Source organism: Lacerta agilis, chromosome 4, assembly GCF_009819535.1.
Source record: "Lacerta agilis isolate rLacAgi1 chromosome 4, rLacAgi1.pri, whole genome shotgun sequence".
NCBI lineage: Eukaryota > Metazoa > Chordata > Lepidosauria > Squamata > Lacertidae > Lacerta > Lacerta agilis.
In genome coordinates, this window is record NC_046315.1 from 31,986,426 (window position 1) to 32,011,415 (window position 24,990).

The 24,990-nt window shown below is 39.2% G+C and overlaps 1 protein-coding gene across 3 annotated transcripts in view; it reads left to right on the top strand.

Moving 5' to 3' along the window:
* Positions 1 to 24,433, top strand: part of TBC1D23 (TBC1 domain family member 23) — a 31,632-nt gene extending 7,199 nt beyond the window's left edge. Inside the window, exons 2-19 of one of the 3 annotated variants that reach the window (XM_033146619.1) lie at positions 390 to 514; positions 1,931 to 2,036; positions 3,209 to 3,413; positions 3,738 to 3,861; positions 4,747 to 4,871; positions 4,972 to 5,018; positions 6,051 to 6,154; positions 8,448 to 8,570; positions 9,798 to 9,890; positions 11,676 to 11,846; positions 12,392 to 12,434; positions 12,762 to 12,871; positions 13,589 to 13,731; positions 14,490 to 14,534; positions 17,002 to 17,090; positions 19,613 to 19,748; positions 21,211 to 21,405; positions 22,773 to 22,854. In XM_033146619.1, coding sequence (XP_033002510.1) covers positions 3,394 to 3,413; positions 3,738 to 3,861; positions 4,747 to 4,871; positions 4,972 to 5,018; positions 6,051 to 6,154; positions 8,448 to 8,570; positions 9,798 to 9,890; positions 11,676 to 11,846; positions 12,392 to 12,434; positions 12,762 to 12,871; positions 13,589 to 13,731; positions 14,490 to 14,534; positions 17,002 to 17,090; positions 19,613 to 19,748; positions 21,211 to 21,405; positions 22,773 to 22,854 — 1,650 coding nt within the window. In that variant the 5' untranslated portion in view covers positions 390 to 514; positions 1,931 to 2,036; positions 3,209 to 3,393. Of the gene's footprint in view, positions 1 to 389; positions 515 to 1,930; positions 2,037 to 3,208; positions 3,414 to 3,737; positions 3,862 to 4,746; positions 4,872 to 4,971; positions 5,019 to 6,050; positions 6,155 to 8,447; positions 8,571 to 9,797; positions 9,891 to 11,675; positions 11,847 to 12,391; positions 12,435 to 12,761; positions 12,872 to 13,588; positions 13,732 to 14,489; positions 14,535 to 17,001; positions 17,091 to 19,612; positions 19,749 to 21,210; positions 21,406 to 22,772 lie in introns of all 3 variants that reach the window. The other 2 variants (XM_033146616.1, XM_033146618.1) reach the window with 2 other exon arrangements.
* Positions 24,434 to 24,990: the final 557 nt, after the last annotated feature.

Here is a 24,990-nt window from a genome sequence, read left to right on the forward strand (position 1 = left end):
TATCGTTTGCCAACCCTAACCCTTCCCCCAATACTTGACCAAACCCTGTCTCCATCCCTTTACACCTCACCCACCATCTCACCTATCCCCTCACAGCTAGCACCAAGCCCCTCTTCTGAGGGGGGAGGCACTTCACAGAACAGCTTGCTAAACCACTGTGTGATACATCTCTGCACCTCTCCCCCTGCACCCCGACAAGCAATGAGTGCTCACTTCATATTGGTTTTAAGTACACGTTGGGAGTGTGGGGGGTGTTTATAACTGGTTTTTTTTTTAGCTTTGTGGAAAATATTTTGCGCATCACTTTGGGGTGATAAGAAATAATAATTAAGCCTGTACTAAGAGATGAACATGTTGAGTTGCTTTAAATTCACTTAATCTTATTTAAGATAACTTTTACAGGGAGAATGACCTTGCAGAAGCTCTAGAAGAAGGTGGTTGTGATCTTGAAACAGTCCGAAACATAATTCAAGGGAGACCTTTGCCTGATGACCTAAGAGCCAAGGTCTGGAAGGTACGGCCTTTTTTTTGGAGAGGTGGTAATTTGTCTTGAGTTGGTCTCTCTCAAAAGAGACAGGAACCACTTAGAGGGGGCCCTTCACCTCTTTAATTTTATCATTATAAAGCTAACAGTCTCAGTTGTGTTTTGGTTCATGCTTGGTGTGTGTATGTGTTTTAAAATCCAATAATTGCTTCTTTTTTACAGGAAAGCACAACAATAAAAGTTAACTTTATGGCATCCTTTGTTTAAAGCATCCGCATTTCATGTTGTAAATGCAAAATGAAGTATCCTCCAACAGCTTTTTTATGGCCTCACTGCACATAATAAGCAAAGTGTTCAGTGGTATGTTAGTGGCCATATCACAGATGAAGAAGTCACTTCAGAGGGTGCTGTTGGACGAGGAGAAGCACTGCAGGAAAGGACATTTGTTCCTTTCCCATCTTGCAGTTTCTTGATTGCTTCCTCAAAAGGCTTTTCATGGAGGTTCCAAATGCATGTTTGAAAGGACAAACACCTCTTGCATCCTACAGGGAGAGAAAGCAGCTGGGGAAATGTACCTGAAGCAGAGAAATATACATTTGGGAAAGGATCCGGCATCTCATTCTCCCATTTTTTTCCCCTCAGGTCCCAGTCACCCCTATCCTGAAATGGTCTTTTTTGTTTCAAAAAGGGAATTGGAGTACTGTTACATGTTTCTGAAAATAACAGGGCTGGGAAGCTTCAGGCTCAGGAGTCAAATTCAGCCCTCCAACCAAGCCTCTCTATCAGGCCCACCCCTCACTTTACACCCCAGGGAAATATTTGTTTCATTTTTGTATTACAAACAGATACAGAAAGAGTTCGACGGTCCAATAGGCTGGAATGTGTTCTCTAACTCTGACAATACCTCTTGTTTGCCTGGGTGAAGGCATGTATGGCTAGTTACTCCACAATTAGCCTTTGTACTAATGTACAGAGGTAAAAGTGACATTTGTTGCTCTGCCCAATTTTGCTTCTGGCCTTGCCTGCTACTGGCATATGGCCCTCAGAAGTTTGCCTGGAAGAGAATATGGCCCTCAGGCTTAAGAAGTTTCCACATCCCTAGTATATAATGTGTAGCCAGGCCCTTAATTTGACCAGAGCAAGCAGGATGTGAGCTTTGTCTGTTTAGGTGCACAGAATTACATTGTTTCATTGTTTTTCCATTAATAGAAGAAATAACCACCAAGTCTGATCTAGAATGGTTACTTTGTATTAAACATAAACGTTTAGGAAGTTTATTGTTGAAGAATGCTGAAAGTTATGAAGGGATAATTTTCAAAGCTTCATGCATTTGCATTTTAAAATGTTTTTCTTGAATTATTTTAAATAATTCAGGTTTAAGAATTGTATCTTGTGTACATTGAAACATACTGAAAGTTTTCCACCCTCTCTTGTATGTGTTTTTAGATTGCACTGAACGTTGCCGGTAAAGGAGACAGTTTGGCATCATGGGATGGCTGTCTAGATCTGCCGGAACAGACACTAATTCACAAAGATTGTCAAGAACTGGTTGGTAAGTCTGCAATAAGATTAAATTGCTAGGCTGAAACCCTTCTGAACACTTTATTCTCTCCATAAGAATTACCTTCCTGTCCTATCGCCGCTCTAAGACCTGTCGAGTACAACTCAGAATTACTTCAGTAAAGTCTAGCTGAAATATCTTGGTAGTCTTGCCAGCCTCTTTTATGGATTATTGCTGAAAAGTATATTAATGCCGTCATTAGCTTAATGACCCTGCTAATACATTTTATTTTGTGCAATAATCAGATGGCTAAATGTGGACCTGGATTGGCGGGCTTTCTCTAGATGTCTTTATTTTCCCAGGCCTTTAAAAATATTGGCCTTTTAAAATATTGTTGTTGCCTTATTATTATATTTATCTTGTTTTTGTCCCGAGAGTGTTATTTTTACAAAAAGGCAGGAGTATAAATCGTATGTGTGTGTATGAATGAATGAATGAATGAATAAAAGCCATTATCACTTAGATAAATGTTTACTTACCAGCAGTTGCTTTTCGTAGAACTGAAAAAAGCAGCCTCTGTCCCTAAAAAAGGTGAATGAATGAATTCTGCAGTCGCTCACCTTGCAGTCTAAAGCCCCCTTCTCAGAGAACTTTCAAACATGAACGTGCAACAGTAGAATTTAAGCATTCACAGTGCAATTTGCCAGTTGATTGCTCATGTGAGATGACTTATGTCTGCTGTCAGATGAGCAGCTGAGTGCATAATCATGCAACCTAGTACAACAATGTCTTTCTCTCTCTTCAGGGAGAGCTGTTGTGCATTATAACAATGAGACAGAACCCAAAGGGCCATTCATGAGCTTCCACAGATACACTGAGGCTTTCCAGCTCTTCCTTTGCATCCATACCCATAAAAAAAAAATACTCCTTAATGTTGTCAGGTATTGTGAAGGATTATCAGATGCAATATTAGAGGTGCAGTTAGAAGGGGAAAGTAGCAGAGTGGGTGTATCAGCAGTACTGGTGCACTCAAGGGACTTATTAGATCTTGATTGCCTTGTTATGTTGACCCAGCACTATAGCAGCTGCGTATGAAGTGCCCTCTCTTGCTCTCTATGACATTCCCGGTTTCTGAGAGTGATCCCAGCATGATAGGTACCAGCAGTGAACCAAGTGATAAATGACACATTTTCAACATGGTTTTGATATTTGTCTGTTTTCAGATCAGCTGTCAGTGCCAGAGGAGGAGAAGTCAGTATTACTTTTGGATATTGAATCTGTGATTACCTTTTATTGTAAATCTCGTAATGTCAAATACAGTTCTAGCCTTAGTTGGACATATCTACTTAAGCCATTGGTGCATCTTCGACTTCCACGAAGTGACTTATACAACTGCTTCTATGCTATCATGAATAAGTACATCCCCAGGTAAAGAAAAACTATATTCACTCTGGTTTTAAATGTTGTTTGCCGCCTTTCCCCAAAACCCAGCCACTCTTTTCCAGTACAGAGGCATTGCTAGCTGTTTTCAAAGAATGGAATAATTTTCTGTTGTGGGTTGATAGACGGCGTTTTCCATTGCCATGTGTGTATCAAACAAAGCTACAAACTGAGCCTGATGTTTTTATTGTCACAGGTGTCTATGACTTCAGTTTTAATGCTCTGTTCATTTTGTTTAAGAATAGAAAGTTGTGTGCAATAATAATAAGTGTGCTTCTGTTTCATGAGCACTCTTGCTATTATTCTTTTTAGGGACTGCTTCCTGAAAGGGAGACCATTTCACCTCTTCCGGCTGCTCCTCCAGTACCATGAGCCAGAGCTGTGCTCTTTTCTTGACACCAAAAAGATGACCCCAGACTCATATGCACTCAACTGGGTAATAAAGTGAAAGTAGGGAAACATAATGAAAAGCATACTTCTGTAGTAATTTTTAAAAATTATCATTTGCTAAATAAGGAAGCTTAAACAAAAAAAGGCATGTATAATCTGTGAGGGGACCTTGTTGCATTAAATTTAGCTGCTAGGCATTATAATATTCTGATGTCCGCTTAGCAGGTAGGGCACAAATGGGTCTCTGAAAATGAATCCCATGCTCCAAGAATGGCATTTTAATAAGCAAAGCAGTAACTGTAAATACATGGTACATAATTATTATTGTAATAGCCAAACAAATTGAGGTTCCTGTTTGTTGCAAAATCCTAGTCTTCTGACAGAATTGTAATTCCCAGAAAGACTAGGGTGGTTATTTGTAAAGCAGACACACTCTACTACGCAGCTGCTATTTCCAAATATTTGGTTGCAGAGTTTTACTGGCATTCATTCAGATTTTTGCTAAGGAAGCCTGAATGGTGTTTGGGAAGCTATGACACTGCAGCATATTTATAACTGACCAGGATTCACAGGAAAAGTGTAAAACTGTCTTGTAATACAAACATATCTGAAGTTTTAGGTTACGTGCTACATGATTCTGTGCAAGTTTTCTTTGAAGTAAGTCCCAAGTTTACTCTGAATTAAGTTCAATGAGGCTTTCTCCAAGATAGGTGTGTGTAGGATTGTAGCCTTAGTCCTTACTCTTATTAGAAGAGTCCCTTGAAATCATGGGGACTTCTCCTAAGCACATGGAATCATAGAACTTGAAAGGCATCCCAAGGGTTTTGGATTTTGGAGTATTAATTATTCCCCCTCCCTCCAGGTAGTTTGTGAATATAACGAAGTTACTACAAACATGCTTGACTTTCCTTTCATTCCTTCAATTTTCCAGCTTGGATGCCTGTTTTCAAGCTACTGTTCTCATGAAGTCACTCGTGCAATATGGGATGGATACCTGCAGCTAGCAGATCCATTCTTCATTTATTTCCTAATGCTTATCATCCTTGTTAATGCAAAGTGAGTATATAGTTAAGACACGGCAACAAATTAGTTGGCCAATTGGACTTGTCTCTACTTTGTGTGCTTATGCCTTATCTCCACTTTTGCCTCTTTCTAGAGAATTCATCTTAGCACCAGAGTCGGATGGCAAAGAAGATATCGTGAGTAAGTCCTGCCATTCTAATGCTGCTGCGGCTGTAGAGTGGGGGGGGGGGGGACCTTAGGCACTATATTGCTAAGGTGCTTGGAAACCCCATTGATATGGAAAAATTAAGCTGGCTCTTAACTTTCACCTATTAAATGAGTTGGTTCTTAAAAAGATGAGCCTAGTTCTTTTGGAGCCAGATCAGATGCAAAGCTAAACTGTGGTTTAGCATTATGTGTAGAAACCTACAGCAGCTTTGAGCATCCACACCATCTCCCCTCTCCTCCTGCAAGGATATTTTTTTAAAAAACGAATCAAAGTTCCTTCCAGATGTTTTGAACTTCAGATTGCAGTGTGGCATAATATACAGGGCAGGCTTGTGTGCTTCCCCTGCTGGCTCTGTCAGTTCTGCCCAGTTCAGCCGTACTCAGACGAACCTATATTTGACTTGGTTCGCTGTTCGCTATGATTAATGGCTCCTTGCACACCTGCATTTATCTGGAGTCTGAAATATTTTTCTGTGGATCTACAAGATGGCATATTTCTCTCTTCTTCTTTTTTAAATGAAGAACAATTATTTGTGAAGGCAGCAAACAAATGAGACTTCTCATTGAGTGGCTGAAGAAATGCACACCAGCAAAATTTGCTGTTTGGATGTTGGGAAAGTATGTGGCTTTGTACAGGATTTAAGGGATGCACTGCTCTGTCATTTCTGTCTTTGGTGGACAAATGGAAATGAATATTGTCATGGTTGCTCAGGCAGCCAGGATGTGCTCCTTTATTACCGTGGGACTCGGGAGTCTCCTCCCACACCTATGACACGTGCCGTTTGTGATGAAGCTGACTGCCGTATAAGTAGTGCAACAGAAAATATTTGAGCTCTTTAACCAAAAAGTGTTTGAGTGTGTAAAAGAGGTTCAGCTGCAAATATGTTGGCATGAGTAACTCTTCTGTTTTAAAATAAATAAGTACATTTTACTTCTGGCAAACACAAATTTTAATGTTTTGTTTTTAAATGCCCCAAACCCTAATTTCCCTGTTTTATGTTTCAGAATTCCTAGAAAAATCCCCTGCCAGTTTGGAAGTAGAAGATATAGAGGACCTTTTCTCCTTGGCACAGTATTATTGTAGCAAAACTCCAGCTTCCTTCAGAAAGGTAATTGTCAAGCACTTAGGGTATTCCACATAGCAGCGTCACATCGGAATCAAGCAAGGGCTCCCGGGCCTGATTTTATGACATGTAGATGTGGTGAGCATGAGACAATTGAACAGTTTGGGTTATGTTTTCTCCAGAAAAAGTCTAGCTTAAATATGGGTGCCTGTCTTGTGCTGCAGTGCCTCTTTTTTTGTAGCTTATATTTTTATTGGCCCAAATGTTACTTTGAGCATCACAGAAGGCTGAGAATACAACCCAGCTTCTCTGTATGCAGGTGTAAGGATACTGAGGCAACTACATGACAGGTGATGGCATAGCAAATTTCCTTGGCTCCTTCCCATTGGCGCCTAAACCTCAAACACCTTGCCCACCGGGAACAGGAGGAAGCAGAACATGTGGTGGTGAATAGGTTTATTGCTCCCCTGAGAGTGAAAAGCTGGTTGCCTGGTCTGCCGGTTGAGGATTGGGTCCACAGAATATATTGGATTTGCCTTCTCCCACTTCCCTGCCTTCCTCATCATTTGCCTTTGCAGCAGCTGCCATTTGGGGAGGAAGAGGAAAGCTCTCTTTGCTTGCATACAGAGTCACTGCATAGTGCCTGCCACAAATGACATGCAAATTTATAGGGTGAACTATGTAAAGGGTAGATAATAGTAGAAGCTTGCATTGTCATATTAATTTTTGGTTCATTCACTGAGTCATTCCAATAGTAGTAGCAGTAATAATAATAATAATAATAATAATAATAATAATAATAATGCCAATGCCAAGCCTTCGGTCTCACATATCGCCTCAGTTTTATATACAGTGTTCCCAGCAGTGATTTCAGGATACTTTCCCGGTGCTTAGCCAGTTGCAACAAATTTGGTTTGGACCTTGGCACTTTATCAAGCCCGGCCTTTCTGGAGATGCAGCTTTTTCTTTTTGAAACTGTAGTCGTGAAACCATTTTGTATACTACAGCAGTTTATCACTGTTTGGAACAAGTCCTGGAGCAGCTTGTGCCAACATTCAAATGGCTTTGAAAAGCATTGATTTTCAGTTATGTAAGTTGGCACTCATTCCAAAACAGCATTATTCAAATATGCTTCATTCAATTTCATGTTGCAGGAGCAAAATGCAGTTGAACATTATATTATTTCCCACTTGCTACACACTTCTGGGGGCGGAAATGCTGTATTGAGGCTTGGGGAAATAAATGTCAAGCTACGTATAATTTTATTCTGTATTTTTGATGGCATTATTTTTAACTCTGTCAAAATATTATTGTAAACCAGCTTTTTGGGGAGTGGCTGTAGACAGGAATCTGAATAGAAATCAGAAAAGAAATTGGACTTTTTGTATTTAGGGGTTCATTCCTTTCATTTTATTACCATAATTGGCTAATAAATAAGAAAATATTTCCTACAATTCTTTTCCAAAATAGAACCCTTGGGATGATTATATGCAAAAGCAGATAATGGAAATATTCATATGCAGATCAGTTTAAAGACTGAATTGCTAGCATGTTCTTTTTGACTTTCAGTAGGCTTGTGAAATACTGAGCCTGTTTTAGAATACTGGATTTTCTGAGCCACAAATCAGATGCATGATGAGGAGTTTTCCCCATCATAATGCAAAAAGTAAAAGCCACCACTGCTATATGAATGCCATACTGTCAAAGAAGCAAGTGTGATATGGGCTTTGAGTACAACTACTATATGCCTAGTATAGAAGCTACACTACCATTTCCATGGCAATAGCTGGAAAAGCTATCTGTAGTGCTTGCTGATCTTGGAATACTGTTCGACAAAGGCTGATGCAAAATCTACTCGCCAGGAACAGGGAAGTGCCAGAGGTCATTTACAGTTGCAGTATCTCTGCCTGTGCTGGTGGGTATGAGGAGAGAGAGGGGGTCATGCTTTAGGCTTTAGTGGATCATACCTATTACCTGTCTATGGAGACACAGGAATGTGTTTCCAAAAAATGTAACCAATAAACCATGTGTATCAGCTGTTGGACATTATGTTTGAATGGTATTTTGACACATTGATCAGGAGAAAGAGCTTATGAGAGATCTTCTATTTGACAAAATGAGAGCCAAACCAGCAGAGCCCCAGTAATTGTGTGAAATTGAACTTAAAGTCGTGCATTTGCATCTCTTTTTGAACTCCATCTGAATTGTGCAAGTACTGTACATAGTTGCCTTTTATGAGGGTCACAAACAGGACACCGCCTAGGTCTTGGTTTGTTGTCTTTATTTAGCATATAGCCTTAATGTTGGCCATAACTAGTGTTCTCTCTTACAATTACAGGACAACCACACTCTGTTTGGCAGCAGCTTGCTGGGTCTCAAAGACGACGATTCAGACTTGAGCCAAGCTTTGTGTTTAGCAGTTTCTGTATCAGAGATTCTTCAAGCTAATCAACAGCAAGGGGTCAGTAAGTCTGAAACTGTTTTCCCCTAAATGAAGATAAACAAAGGAAATAACTTAACGTAGCTATCAGAGTTTATAGCTCCTAGGAGCTCCAAAAACAGAGCCGTTTCCCTGGTCATTGGTTAGAGTCCAGAGAATTGTGAAACTAGTTTCATAAGCCCAAGAGGAGTTAAGTACAGTTTTACTGGAAAGTACTTTTAAAGCTCAGGATAATTTCAAAAGCAGTATATGATAAATATTGTTTCAGACTTGTTGCCTGCTAATTTCATTGAGTACCTGCTAGTGGGTGGGTGGAAAAATTTCTGTTTCCTTCTCAAATTTTCCAAATAGCTATTGCTTCTCTACACTGCAGTGACATCCCCTTTAGCCTTTTAAAGATTGCTACTTTATATGTCTCAGACCTAAAGAGTTCAAGGTGGCATATGCATAGTTCTAGGGACACTGATGGTGCTGCGGTCTGAACCACTGAGCCTCTTGGACTTGCCGATCAGAAGGTCGGTGGTTCAAATCCCCAGTTGCTCTGTCCCAGCTCCTGCCAACCTAGCGGTTCGAAAGCATGCCAATGCAAGTAGATAAATAGGTACTGCTGTGGTGGGAAGGTAAACGGCATTTTCATGCTCTCTGGCTTCCGTCATAGTGTTCCGTTGCGCCAGAAGCGGTTTAGCCATGCTGGTCACATGACCTGGAAAGCTGTCTGAACAAACGCTGGCTCCCTCAGCTTGAAAGCAAGATGAGCATCACAACCCCATAGTTGCCTTTGACTGAACTTAACTGTTCAGGGGTCCTTTACCTTTTACCTTATACATAGTTCTCTTCTCCCCCTGCCATTTTTTCCTCAAAACAACCCTTTAAGTTAGTTGCATTAAGTAATAGTGACCTCCCAAGGTGGGAATTTGAGCCCAGTCACACTATTACTAATCTGATCTTCTATTACAGTGGTTCTCGAACTTTTTTTCTCTGTGTCACACTTTCAGAATAATTTTTTTCTTGCACTACATCAATTTTTTTTACTGATAAGAAATACACGGGGGGGGGGGGAGAAACAACTCCTAGCAGTGCTTGATAAATAACATGGAACACAACTTCTTTATAATGCAATTCTGGGACACCCAGAAAGTATAAACAATGCCGCTACATGAATCACTTGCAAAATAAAGGAGCCTCTTACATGTGTACCTTAAGTATGTATACTTTTTGAACTAAATGAATAAAATGTTCTTATTTCAGGAAGGAGTAAGGTTCTTTGTGGTGGATTGTCGTCCTGCAGAACAGTACAATGCTGGCCATTTATCAACTGCCTTTCATTTAGATTCAGACTTGGTAAGCATACATTCTAGGCTGCTTAATATGCTTGCTTTTTCATTTCCTTACATTAAAAAAGAAGGGTGGAACCCAAGAGTTCTCAGAATCTTAGTTCTATGAATTCTTGTTTCAAGATGCCTGGTTTATACCACCAAACTGTAGAAGTGAGCTTCTTTCAAAGGATTTTGTTTGTAAACAGCTCCTCTAGTATTTAGAGTCTTTGTGTCCCTTGCCTGAATATTTTCCTAAAATACAACTTGTTTTATTTAAAGGATAGACATGATCTCCACCAATTTTTAGTTCGCTGCTTGGGAATTCTAAGGAACAAGAAAAAATCCGTGCCATTTTGAAATGAGTACGTAGTTAAAATCAGTGCTGTTTTTGAAAGGTTCGATCCACCATTTTGATTCAGAATGGCAGCCAGTTGTATCCAAACACTGATGATCTCAGGAGCCATCATGCAACATTTAGTTACAATATCTTAAGAAGTGTACAGATGCACAGCAAACAAATAACTTTCCTAAATATATAATAGATATAACAGGCGGTAATAATAAAGTAACAGTTACAGTAAAGTGATAATTATTCAGTTCCTAAATGAAACGATTTCCAGAGTGTTAACTGTGTTGTAGAACAAACAGGTGTTTCATTTGCCTATCCTGGTAAGCCAGACTTGGAACTGCTTTGTTGCTCCCCGGTCCTTTGCACTCCCATGCTGCACTGAACTGATCCAGGTTTTGGCTTAGTATGTTATCTAAATCCAAGCTGTGGCTAAGCTCTCTTCTTGCTAACCTCTTCAGGGAGGAGCAAAGTGGCTGCAAAGCCCTCCTTAGTAGCTTACATGAGCCCCCTTAAAGACTCACATGTTTTTATAGTACAAGTTGTCTAGTCCATGGTACTGAAGTACAGTGGAACCTCAGTTGTCGAACGCTTCGGAAGCCGAACAATTTGGAACCCAAACACCGACAACCCGGAAGTGAATGCTTCCGTTCTCAAACGATTTTTGGAAGTCGAACGGCTTCCGAGGCGCGTTTCTCCATTTTTTCTCCATTTTTGCAATTGATTTTGCTGACTGGCAATTGCGCCTCGGTTGTTGAGCGTTTTCAGTTGTCGAACGGTCTTCAGGAACGGATTACGTTCAACAACCAAGGTTCCACTGTATTAGCTTTTTAGTATCGATGATACAATGTTTACTTACGAAACTATTCTGCTCCTTACATGGAAGTAAAACACAAATTGGGGGAGTGAGAGTGAAAGTGGCACAATCAACTCGCAAGTGGGGGGTAGAAGTCTTCTGTGACTTCTTGCAGCTTTGAGGTGCCTTCCTCCACTTCTTCACAACTTCGATGGCTGATAGTAGTAGATGGTGATGAGAATATTTGAAATAACCCTTTAAAAACACTATTTGCTTCCCTGGAGAGATGCCTTAGTAAAGGTTCACACACCTGGTTCCCTTACTTCTTTGCCTTCAAGTCAAGGACTCAAATAAACTTCGTAAAATTATCCACCTTTATTCTTGTTTTAATTGGTCTTGGAAAGGTATGCACATTTCTGCTTTTGATTTATGAGGTCCATTTCGGCCATATTTTAGACCCTCTGTTCTAAGGACCTTTGCACAGTTACGTTTTCCTAAACACATGCTAGTCTGTATAGAAAAATGTGATATATGCACTACTTATAAAGCTAGTTAAATCGGACTGCAGATGCTCTTTGGTGTCTTAATGCTTAAATATATCCATTTGTTTTTGAGTGATTTTTTGTCTCTTTTCAGTCCACGCATGTTTTCTTTGATTTTCTTCACAGATGCTCCAGAACCCATCGGAATTTGCTCAGTCTGTGAAGTCTTTGTTAGAAGCACAGAAACAGTCTATTGAATCTGGTTCAATAGCTGGTGGAGAGCATCTTTGTTTTATGGGAAGTGGCCGGGAGGAAGAGGATATGTATATGAACATGGTACTGGCACACTTTTTACAGGTACATCCAAAATATTAGAATGTGTTGTATTTAAACATAGTGGGTGATATCCAGCTAAATAATGCTAAGAGTAGAGTAGAGTAAAGTGATTTTTTTTCAGCTACTTCCCTTTCATCCTACAACCCCCCCCCCTTGCTTCTGCCCCCTAAGTCCTGCTCCAGAGTGTTTAGGGACCCTATGGAACAGAATGAAAGGTTGTCCAGGAGTTGCAAAGGAAGGAGAAAATAATGGAAAATATTCCCCATTTTCCTCCACTGAAAGCCTCCGCTGGATCAAACACCTTTCTGCGAATGAAAGCAGCCCTTCTGTTCACAGAAGTGTAGACCCAAGCCAATAACTTAATTTTATAAGAGAGAATATTCACCTGTGAATTCCTATATATGAAAGTTCTTAGACTAGAGTGCTCAAAGTCTTCTAACCATATTCTGATGAAATGCCAGATACAGCTAGTCTAAGCATGTTTGGCCTGTTTCATGTTTCTGCTTATCTTGTGAAAAACAGCAATTTTAGTATTCCCAGGGTGATTTACAATCTTCTTATTGCAGAAAAATAAAGAATATGTAAGCATTGCCAAAGGAGGATTCATGGGTAAGATTTACATTTAGTCACATCAGTTTTTATCTTTTCAAATGTCTTTTCCACTAGTTAAATGAACAGTCAGATGACTGGGAAGGAGACAGTTTGCATCCTTAGCAAGGTGCTGGGCTCTACCTAGTGCAGCACTTTTCCTTTTTCTTGCTCCCAGACTCAAATTCTGATCTTAGTTAATCCATTTTAATTTCTTTATATATATGTGCGCCTGCCTGCCCGCCTGCCTGCCTGTGTACATTGGTTTAATAGTGCCTGTTTGTTACAAGGACAAAACAGAATGCATAGTGCTATACAACACAAAATATGTAATGTCCTTTCTCACAGCACTGCAACAGCACTTAGCAGACATTAATGTGGAAGGACCAGAAAATGGATATGGCCATTGGATTGCTAGTACTTCATACTCAAAAAGTAGTATTAACTCCTTAGTTGACGTGAGTATACTTCTTATATCAAATTGTGTAGCTGTGGATTGGACTGGTTTTCATGCAGAATCCATCCCCCGCAACTTGTCTTCAAAGACATTTACTTCCAGGCTTTTGCAACTCAAGCTATATTACTTAAACCAAGAATGTCACACGAGCCCTGTTGGATCAGTCCAGAGGGCCATTTGTTGAGCATCCTCTTCTTCCAGTGGCGAATCAGATGCCTATGGGAAGCCTGCAAGCAACACATGAGTGCAAGAGCACTCTCTGCTTGCAGTTCCCAGCAGCTGGTATTTGGGGGCATGTTGCCTCCAACAGTAGAGGTAGAACAGAGCCATTGTGGCTGTCTTTATCTGTTCTTAGGCACCAGGCAAAGATTATCTCTCTACCTGGGCTTAAGGGTGGCATTGTGGCCTCTTAGTGGTTTGGGATGTGTAAGGTTTGCCTTCTATCTGTATAGCTGTGTTTCTAGATTTTTATTGAATGTTCTTAGTTGGTTTTAATATGTCACTTTGGATCTGTGAGAAAAGTGACTAACCATTAATAATTATAGCCATGTGACTCTCTAATTGGTCAAGAAGTGAACCAAACATAGCTACACACACACACACATACAAACCCTTATCCTAGATTGTCCCTTTAACTAGCTCACGTCTCCATCTTTGAGATAAATATGACAATAGCCTACATGTACAGATCAAATAACTGCAAAAGTTGCTTTTCTAGGGCGATTCTCCAAACGGTTCAAATGATGGGAAGGGTGTCAAGTCCTTGGTCAACAAGGTGACAGAAGCTTTCAAGACGAGATCTGTGAATGTGAAAGAAAAAGTTATTAGTTTTATTGAAAATACATCAACTCCAGTTGATAGGTGAGTTATTTTGGTCTGACTACTTTTAGTGATTATTGGCTGAAGTTGTGCATGCTTACTTGGAAGTTAGTCATATTGATCTCGGTGGGACTAACTTTTGAGTAAATGTCCATAGGATGGGGAGGATTCATAGAAACTTTATTCCTTCAAAATGTCTGTAACAAGCACCATCACCTGATTGTTGACCATTTTAGAGCTCCATCATTTCTGTGTAAACAATTTTGGTGCCCTTAAAAGCTATTTAACCTCTCCCTGAACAGTTTGAGTGTGGACACTGGACAACTAAAATATTCTCACATTTAACTTATTGCCTCTCTCATTATGTCTTGCTATTGGGAAAGTGGATCCTGGATTTAATAACTTGACCTTGTGACAATTTGTAAAATAAAAGAAACTTCTAAATTTTAGCCAATTATGATCTCTTTCTGTGAACTCAGGATTATGTTATCCAGCATTCCTCACACTCCAAAATAGCTTTGTGCACATTAAGCCATAATTGAAACATTACTACATCTATGGAAGAGTAGCAGCTCTTACTAACAGCTCCTGAAATCCATGAAATAGTATTTATTGTATGGAAAATACAGCTCTTTTCTTTCTTTTTTTAAAAAATGCTCCTTTAAAAAGATTTTTTTTTCATATTTTCTCATACTCCCTCCTACTTGATACTCTACTGCCAAGTAAGAAGAAACAAATCAGATACTCTTTCTTATAGATTTTAATTACTTTGTTCTGTCCTCTGCCCCAATTTGCTATAGAGTTTCTTTCAATCTTTCCTGGCCTGAGACAGCAAGTTTGCAGCGGTAAGCCATTGTATTGAACCATCCGAGTAAAACTGCCTTTGTCCTTTTTTCGCATGAATTCACAATGTTTGTAAGCATTGGTTACACTGACAATCTCTCTCAGATTATTTTTAACATCAAGCTATCAAAGCATTTCAAGTGTTGTCTTTGAAACTAGAGAGAGAGAGAGAGAGAGAGAGAGAGAGAGAGAGAGAGAGAAGCTGTATACAGAAGTACTTGTTCATATTCATTTTGTTGTTTGTTCTGGAACATCATTCCCCTTTTCCATATCATGAACCACACCAATTACTTCTTTTTCAAGCTTTTAAACATCATTGCCATGTTCAGGCAATCATATCTCTTCTTAAATTGTGGTAATCCTTTTTCCTGCAGACAGAGCCCCTTTGCTCCTCAGCAGTACACAGCATTCAAACCAGGAGGTTTTACTAACCATAGTTTCCTGTTACAATTGAAGTGGGAAACCCATGGATTCTAGTTTGTTTGTTTGTTTGTTTGTGTTATATACTGCTCGTCATTGGAATAGCACAAGGCAGTTTACAACATTGTTTTGGAACAAGCTTGTTATGAAGCTAGCAACCATAGTTGCCTTTGAAAGGGGGGTCTTTAGGTAGAATTTGAATTTTTCCTCCTGCACCTGTGTCAGCATACAGAAAGCAGATCTTTGGAGATTCCAATCAGCAAAATTCATATCAACCTGAATTTTAACAGAACCCACATTCAAAATTAAAAAGTGGTATTTTTATTATCATTTTTATTTATTTGCAAATTTTATCTAAAATAAAACATTATTTGCAACAGTGAGTTGCCATTAAACCACCTTATCAAATTCTCATTGAGCAAGATTTCCATAAAAAGTATATTGGCAAAGGAGACAGTTATTAATATCAGTTTATGAACGCATATCTTTAAGAATGCTCCTTACATTTCAACGAAGCACAGCACAGCTTTTCTGGAAGTGCATTCCAGAGGCGTAAGGAAATTTCCAAAAGGCTTTGTTCCTTCCTGCTACCAACCTAAATTTCCTCAGGTAGCACCACCTGGAAGCAACTCTATCTGAAGATCTTAGTGGAGCAGATTCTTACAAGAGCAGGTGAAATTTTAAAGAGGTAAATTACCTTTTTAGAGAATTGGTGTTTCTTCTTTGAAGGCTTTATTCAGAAGAAATCATGTGTTGTTTACAACTTACCAAACCCTGATCCACAATTTTGCAATGTGTTCATACTTAATAACAGCAACATTACTTTTGGTGCCACTAAACAGCAAAATCTTGACCAGAGGAGGTATGCTTTGAGAATGGAGACATTAAGGCAACCAGAAATGTATGCTCAAGATGGTGCTATGCAAATATAACACTTAACCGTAGTTGGTTTCTCCCAAACATAGTTTCAACTAAACTAAAGTTGTATCATCTCCATACCCGTCTGTCACACTGCCCATTTCATGTGTACATTGTCAGTGTTACTGATGCTTATTGTCTTAAGTTACTAATGAGCACTCTCGGCCTTGCTTTATTTGGGTAGCGCATTTGTTTGCTTCCCCCTTTAACAATTTTCTTTTCCCAAGTAGTATCCACTTTTAATACCTTCGAATCCTAGAAAGCAAAATCCGTAAGATATGCCGCCAGGAACAGAGTGAGACCTCTTTCCCTCCACCCCACTCCTTTAACAGCATTTGAATTTAAATTTCAACAGCAGTGTGTAAATATGAACACCATCATTTTCTTTCTCTCAAAAACAGAATGTAGAAAGATTTCAAAGGAAACATTCAGCCACTGTAATTGTTAGGAAATGTGTGACAGGTTAGAAACATGTGCCTCTTTACTGAGTCATGCTCGGTATCTATGCCAAGTAATATTTTTTAGAAAGTCAGCAAAAGATGAATGGGCAAGATACTAGCAGCAGCAGGGGAAAACTGAATGGAGGGAATGCCATCATTTATACTGTACCAGCTGAGGCTGTTGTATTGTTCCATAAGAAGGTATCCTCAGAGATTATTTCAAAGACTCTCAACTTTCCAACCTACCAAAGCTGTGCAATGTGTGTTTGTGTGTGTGTGAAATAGCTTGACCAATGGCACAACTCAGTATTAAGAGAGAGCCTTAAAGATGCTTCTGACTTCTGACATAGATTATTTGACTTGCTAGAGAGAGCTGTGTTCACTGCAGTTTAATGAGAAGGCAGTTTCACCATTTTCTCCAAAATGGACCACACCACTATAATACAACTCAGCCCTTGTTGTCTGCTTTCACTAATCCAGCGTGGCTTGCTGGCCACTCTGCTTTTTCTCACGGCCAGCTGTCTTCATCTGGAATCCTTTGGCTGCACGCACAGGTTCACGTCTTTTGCCGTTGCATGCTGCTATGGGAAATATCATGGTGTCGTCCTTTTTTTCCAGTTTCTGTTTTCTTTCTTAACATGTAGGATTTCTCTCTCCCACCCCCCACCCTATAATCTTCCCTTGCCAACAGACATGTGAGCAGCAGTGACCGAGTGGGAAAACCTTACCGAGGCGTCAAACCAGTTTTCAGCATTGGAGATGAAGAAGAGTATGATACTGGTATGGCAGAGAATGCTTCTATCCGAAATCCAGTGTAAACAAATTCCACGTCCCGCCTTGCAGCATAGTCATTAGATATATTACCAAAGAGGTGTTCTAACCAATGCCTGAACTTTTGCTGGGATCTGTTGAGTTAAATGCACTTGTCACTATACTAAAGCAGTCAATATGTTTAGCATCCTTCTAACCTTAGGACAATAAGGTTGCAGGGGGGAGTTTGCTGAGGGCATCAGCCACGTGCCCTGAGAATTCTAGGGCATCTCCTGATTTAATGCAGGACACCGACTAGGCCTTTACTATTGCCTCATGTGATGTGAGGCTACAACCTACCAGAATAACACACGACACTCCTGCAGAGAGGAGACAACGGAGAAGCCTATCTGCCATTACTGAACTTCTCACTGACAACCACCCAATATTTCGTTTCAGTTTTAATTTGTATACCACCTTTCTAGATCAGTACACACAAGGCAGTTTGCAAGCTGAAGAAACAACAAAATAGACTGCAAAGATCACACACCCAATAACAATCTGATCCAACACGAAAAGTCACAATAAAAACATAACTTTAAAATAAACAACTTGCATCAAATAAAGCAATATTCAACCATTCTTTAGAATATAATAGTAAAGTTAAATATCAGCGGAGAATAATTAAATGGTTTACAGTTTTAACAGTTAAAATAAAGAATTACTAAACTACATTCAACAGAAATAACGGCAAGTTACAATGCATAAAATACCACAAAACATACAAAACCATGTAAAAGGGTCAGATAGAGAAACATGCTTCCTGAATTGAGAATCCATCAGGGGCAAACACTAACAGACTGACTGGTGTCCTCTTTGTTCAATGGGAAAGCCCTGGGAAATCAGGATTTATATTACTGGCTGTGGGGTAATTGCTCAAGGCCTCCCACAGGGAAAGGGCTGAATCACCCTTGACAAAAAGTGCATTCAAAGTAGCAAAAAATGACATTGACATAAGAGCAATGAGATGAGGGGGTATTAGTTGGCCCTTTGGTGCTCTCAGGACATGGCTTTTGTGAATGAAAAAAATAATCCATCTTTGTTAATTCCTGTCGTGAATTTGTGAGTCCAGCAATGAGAACATTTTGTTCGCAAAACAAAGCATGTGATCCAAAATCACTTAGGAATGACAGCTGACTGGCCTCCCAATACTATATTTAGAGTTGCTTCTAGGATTGACCTGCACTCGTGCTGGAACTCTCAGTTGCATTGATCAATATATTATTTAGGAAAATAAAGTGCAATATTTTATTTAGGACAAGTAGGACACCAAAATGGAATTGAAAAATCAGATAAAGAAATGGAATGTTTCCATTCTTGTCTTATAATCAATCAATTTAAGGAGTGATAAGACAGAAGAATTAGCAGACTTTGAACTTAACATCCTCTTGTGCAGATAATGCTGTTTTGTGAATTGTGAAGTGACTGCCACTGTAAACCTTTGCTTCATAATTGTGCATTCCTACTCAGTGTCAGAATGAGTAAAATTCCTTCATCCAACTAGGGAAGCTTAACTTAATTAATAGCTCATATTACTTAATTAAAACAATTCAATTGCCCCGAGTTAATCAGGCAAGCAGATTTTTAAAAGGTACAGTAAAAAAAGACAAGTGTTTATAAAAACTGCAGGTGGCAAGTGCAGTGGCAAGAGGCATTTTCTCATCTCTTGTGTCTCTTCTGTGAACACCTGCTGTGGCTTGTGCATTGTCAAAAAAAAGCATGCATCTTACTTTGAAAATGCTGTTATTATCTACATGCACTTTTATGCACATTTATCAAGAGGGTGGTATCCAGTGGTGGCTGAAGGGAATCCATCAGTGGAACAGGAAAGGAGACAATTTTTGGTTATCCCCCTTCCAAAAGAAAATCTGCTCAGCGGTGTTAGGGGTCTGCCTCCCTGTTCTGCTGATGAGTTTCCTTCTGGCAGAGGAGAATCACAACTGTATATCACCCTAGTTTGCTTGATTCATATGATTAATAGATTCTATTACAGTATAGCAAAATTAATAGATTAAACCATGTGGTAACCGTGCTCCTAACATGAACAATAACTTTCGTAATAGCAAAATCATTAGGAAGCTTAAACTGAATAGGCAAGTAATATTTGAGGTGAAATGACCTACTTTTGACACTGCAGCGTTAGTTATTAAGTTTTGGAACTGCAGCTGAACTGAAACTTTAGGCTTGGACAATACAGCATAACAAAAATGCAAAGAAAAGCATGAAAATGTGAGAATTCAGTTATGTTATAGATACAGGGTTAGCTCTAGATTTTTGTCATGCCTAGACTCAGCTGTTTAATCTAAAATGATCTAGCATAAAAACCAAGACACAGTTTTTAATAGCAGTGATGTACTATATTCTTCATTTTAGAAATTTCAAATAATAATGTGAAAATTATTGTTACTATTCAAAGGATCGGGTAGGTAACATTAAAAAAGTGTTCATCTATGTTTTGTGCATGTGACATCACTCCTTTCTTTTTTAAACAGATGAAATTGACAGCTCCTCAATGTCAGATGATGATCGAAAAGAGATCGTCAACATCCAGACTTGGATAAATAAACCAGACATAAAGTTTCACTTCCCCTGTAAAGAGGTGAAAGAAAATGGACACATGTTTCCAAGGTATTGTTGGATGGATAATTATAATCACTAATACTTATTATAAAAAGTGCATAAATATCATAGATAGATAGATAGATAGATAGATAGATAGATAGATAGATAGATAGATATTTGGTATTGATAGTTGTTGACTTTTATGTGTTAGAGAATTTTGTGGACTCACATAATCATCTTTTCTACTACAAGGTGAATTTCTGCATGATCTGGGAATGAGTTCAGTGTACAAACTCTTTAGTCCTAGACATATTTACCAGGAATTGAGTTCTATTGATCTCAGCGACACTCACGTCACAGTAAACATGCTTAAGATTGGCATCATGTCTAGTTTTCACCTTCTTTGTTGAAAAAAAGCTTAAAAATTGAGTTTTCTAATACTATAGCAGGCACCTGGTACTTGTGCGTGTTTAATTTGTTTGTATGACCTGGTGCCTCATGGATTTTTCACTGTGAGGTCCCTTCAGAAAATATTTTCACAGTAGAGGTAATGGTTGAGAGACTTCACCCCAAGAAACATTTCACCCTATGATAAGTGTAAGGTTCTCAGTTAGTTGCTCATGAGTAAGCAGCCAGAACTCTGCGGTTTCCTTTAAGGTTTTTATTGTGCAAACTATGTACAGTGCAGAGCTAAAAAGTTTGTGTCTGTATCAAGCGGTGTCAGAATCCGGGAATGGTCCCTTCCGGTTCTGACCTCAACAAAAGAGCTTAGGGATACGAAACCTCCCCCTCCCATCTTTTCGTTTCACCCCACGACGCCTTTGGGACGACGGAAGATGCGCACCCCCTGTATCGCCCGCTGAACTGTGTGAGTGCTGGGTCTCTCGTGCATCCCCAGAGCCTCGACTCCTTTCCCCCTGAGAGACCTCCCCCTCCTCGCTTGATGCCTCACCACTCCTCCCGCTGCTAGAGGAGGTACTGCTGGCAAGGTGGGACTGGGGCTCTCTGTAACATCCTGAGAGCCCTTGCACCACTCTGCGCTGAGTCAGGGATAGTTCCCTGACAATAAGAAAAACAGTTTGAGAAATTCCAGTATCAGCTGATTAAAGCACAGTCATGTTCTGTTAGAGGAAAACCAGCATTTTAATTCTGAAATAAATATTTATAAGTGATTACAAAGTCTTCTGAGGCATTTGCATCAGGAAATGAGTACTGTTGCTAATTTTCCCACCATGTTTTTTTCCAACTCTGGATTGTGTCCTATGCTCTTTATGTGTGAGTGGAACATATTTCTGCTTGTGGAATGGGACTTCACCTTCTCTCCGTTGCAGTCTTGCACATGACCTCAAATTCTGCTCTGGGAAGTTGGGGAAGCCTCTGGGGAAAATTAGGCGTTTTGTGCAGAGGTCTGTCATAAGGGGGTAGAAAGTTGTAGTCTGTGCACAAACATAATTCTGCTCATGCAACTTTGGATTCTGCCCTCTGTATTTCTGACAAAAAACCTTTTCTCTTTTTACTTTGTTCACAGTCATCTTCTAGTAACAGCAACACATATGTACTGTCTGAGGGAAATTGCCTCCCGAAAGGGATTTGCTTACATACAATCTCGCCAGGCACTAAACTCTGTCGTTAAAATAACATCCAAGAAAAAACATCCTGAATTAATAACCTTCAAGTATGGAAATAGCACCACTTCAGGCATAGAGGTTTTGGCAATTGAGAGGTAAGGTTGTTTGTTTGTGTTTTGCTTCAGAGTCATCTACACATGACTATTCCCAGTCAATTGCACTGCCGTTCCATCCCCCCCCCCCCCGAGATCAGATTAGGAAATCCAAATAGTGTGGTACAGACAATTAGACACTCTTAGCATTCCATGCTATGTACTTCCTCTGAAAGGCTCTTTCGCCTTTTCTGACTTAAAATCCCTCTAGATATTACTCAACGGTGTTAGATGAACCTCAGTCTACAAACTACTATTCCATAGTTAGTGGTCCACATGATCTGCACTGCTGGACTTTTATGAGATTTTCTTACCAGAGCCTCAAACTACATAGCTTCCCAAGATTTTTTTTTTTTTAATGTGGAGGTAAGACATACGAAGTGCTAAAAGTTTCCATTTCAGTGGCTTTTCACCTAAGTTGTTTAAAGCCTGTGCCAATTGCCCTGTTTATTAGGTGATAACTATTACTGCAAACATCACATGATTACAGGATCATATTAAATGGCTGTCTCCATTCAACCATCATGGGACAGAGTTTTTATTTCTCACTTTCTGCAATGGGTTGGATGCAAAGAACTTTTGAGTATGCAGAAAACAGCTTTTACATAGTCTGCTACTGTATATATTTTGGAAAGTTGCTTTCCTACTCACTATGCATTTGGATACCTCTTAAGATACAGTAACCAAATTTTGTGTGATTAAGGAGAAGGTTGTGATTTGTGTGTGGATACAACTGGATGCCATTTTGAATCAATATGGCAGACTGGACCTTCCAAAACTACTGATTTTAACCACTAGTTTCAAAACTGCTGGGTTTTTTCTTCGTTAGAATTCCTGAGTAATCCAGGGTACAAAGCTGCTAGTGCTGGTATAAGTCAATTCTTTAGTAGTTTTCAGGTTTTGACTTGCTTAAGAATATCACCTTTAGACCTATACAAGGAGTGCAAATCATTCATTTTTCTCACATGGTACATGAGGTGCTCTTCCAAGATGCCTTTGGTTATAACTCATTATATGTCAGTAAGACAAAGTGTACCCGTGGTGGGAATTACACAACCATTTACACAAGGAAATTCTAGATGGATGGGCTGTGATACAGTAGTTATTTTGCAAATTGCATATGAAAGCAGCAAACAGGGATTAACATGGCTATTTGAAAAGAAGCCTTGGACATTATGAAACAATATTTTTAATCCTTTTATTAGCTCCATCTGTCATGGATGCTTTAGTTGAGATTCCTGCATTGCAGAAGGTTGGACTAGATGACTCTTGGGGTCCCTTCCAGCTTTACGATTCTATACTAAATCTTTGATCAACAGTGAATTTGTTCAGTATGTCAACAAATATTTGTTTTGTTTCCATTTCTTAAGGTACTTGATTCCAAATGCAGGTGATGCTACCAAAGCCATAAAGCAACAGATTATGAAAGTTCTGGATGCCCTGGAAAGCTAATGAGAAAAAGACTTTTTCAGTTGTGTCTTAAAAAAAGAAAAAATGTCAACCTGGATACTGCACATGGACCTAAAATGAATTTTCCAGAGGAATACTAACCTAAGAGGACATTTTCAGTTTACTGGTGGGAGTGCCTGGGTAGCAGGTTTAAGATAGGAGTAAATTATACATTTTGAATATATTTTTAAAGTCTTTTTCTTTAACACTCTTGGATTTTGTAAAAGTTGTTTATTATAAATGTCAGTTATTTTTCAAGTAGCTTTTGAGGAGCTGACCTGTTCTTAATAAGAGCAATTCAATACACAGATCACTTTGAAGAATTGTATTGAAGCCACACAGCACTTCTAAAATAATGGGAAAATATTTGAAACCCATTTTCTTCTTAGTATTACAAACTGTTAAGTAGCAGCTGTTTTTTAAAGGCCCGAAGCACTGAATATGTAGTTTGATCTGCTGGGTGAAACATCAAGGAGTGACGACAATACATATAATAGGAACTAGAACTAGGAAAAATTGGGACAGCTAAAAATAATATTGCAATCCACCAAACTGGGTGTGTGTGTAACGTCTTCTGTGTGCTATCAAGTAAAAAAAATAGTGGCTAAATTGATAAACTTGAAATGTTGAGTTGGATGCCGTAATGAAAAGTTTATACTCGCAAGTATGTGGTTGGGTTATTATGAAAGTGGAGGTTATATTGGGCCAGGGTCAGCATTAGAATGGACGCTGAAATCAGAATTCATGTGATGGAATATCGAAGTTGGCTGCCATGATGGGGAGACAAACATAATTGTTGGATTATCTTTTTAGAAACTGTCTGGCACAGGCTGAAGGTGTACTGTTTGCAAGTGAGGCAAAGTGATCAGAGAGCTACATATTTGCAATGATTTTTTTTATACATATGACATGCCTTTTCCCCCTCTTCAAGTCATGTCAGTTAAGTTTTGAAATAATGTCTTCAGTGCTTGAGAATTACAAGTTTTTGCTGCAAATCTGTAGCTATCACATACTGACCAAATGTTTAAGAGGAACTTGAATGCTCTTCATATCTTGGAGCAAGTTCAGTACTTGATGACATAAAAGGCTGAAAAACTGTTGGGATTAAATGTGCTGTGCAAAACAAAAACAAAGCTGAACACCTCCGGTTGCTTAAGATTCTGTTGCGGTATCATCACAAAATAAATTAAGCTGACCTTTATAACAAAGCAGCTCTTTAAAGTTACGTTCTTAGTAGGAATCAAGTTATGGCACCTTAATCCTGAAACTAACTCCCGTTTTTAAACATATCTAAACGAACAACACTAAAAGAAGTATCTGACGATGCATTGCATGAACTGCACATCTGCCAATGCTCCTGTATTTATAATTCTGCCCCAGAGCTGTCATTTTACGTATTTTTTTCCAATTCTCCTTTAAAATAAAATCTCCTGAAGAGCCTCCAATTTGTGCCTACTTCAACACAGAGATTTCCCCCTGTAGTGTTAATGTAAAGATGTTTGTGTTATTGTTTATAAACTGCAGTTGTAAATAAACCAGTGCTATTTGAACACAAATGGTTCAGATAAAAAATGTTTGATCCGACAATGTCATTTCTGCGGATTTAAATATTTTAGCACTTTAAAAATGTACTGTAATCTGTTTTTCTTTATGATTCAACAAAATCAAACATGAAGGATGATGGATTCAGACTTAAGTTTTCCATGAATGGAAGGACTCCTCCTGCTTGTGACAGGAAGGTAAAGACGGGAAGACCATGTTTTTGGGGACCCTGCCATCTTCCATTCTGTGGGTATGACCAAGCCGGCATAGACATCACTTGAGACAGAAGTGTGAACATGTAAAAAAATATTAAAAAGAAATGAGGGCATTCTTTACTAAGCGTGTGCAGGTGCCTGAATCACTAAACCAATCATTGCATTTTTCCAACATAGCCAGAAATACTGTGCTTTTCACCCTAGGAACAAGAATTGAGCCAAACAAGCAACACAATGCATGCCCACCTTGGTCCAAGAGTTCCTTGTAACACCTCAAGAGAGAGATTTAAGGCTGCAATCTTTTGAACAGTAGGAACCAGTCCAGTGGAACAGAATGAGACATGGTATTGATGCATGCGTAAACTGGCACAGCGAGTGGTTG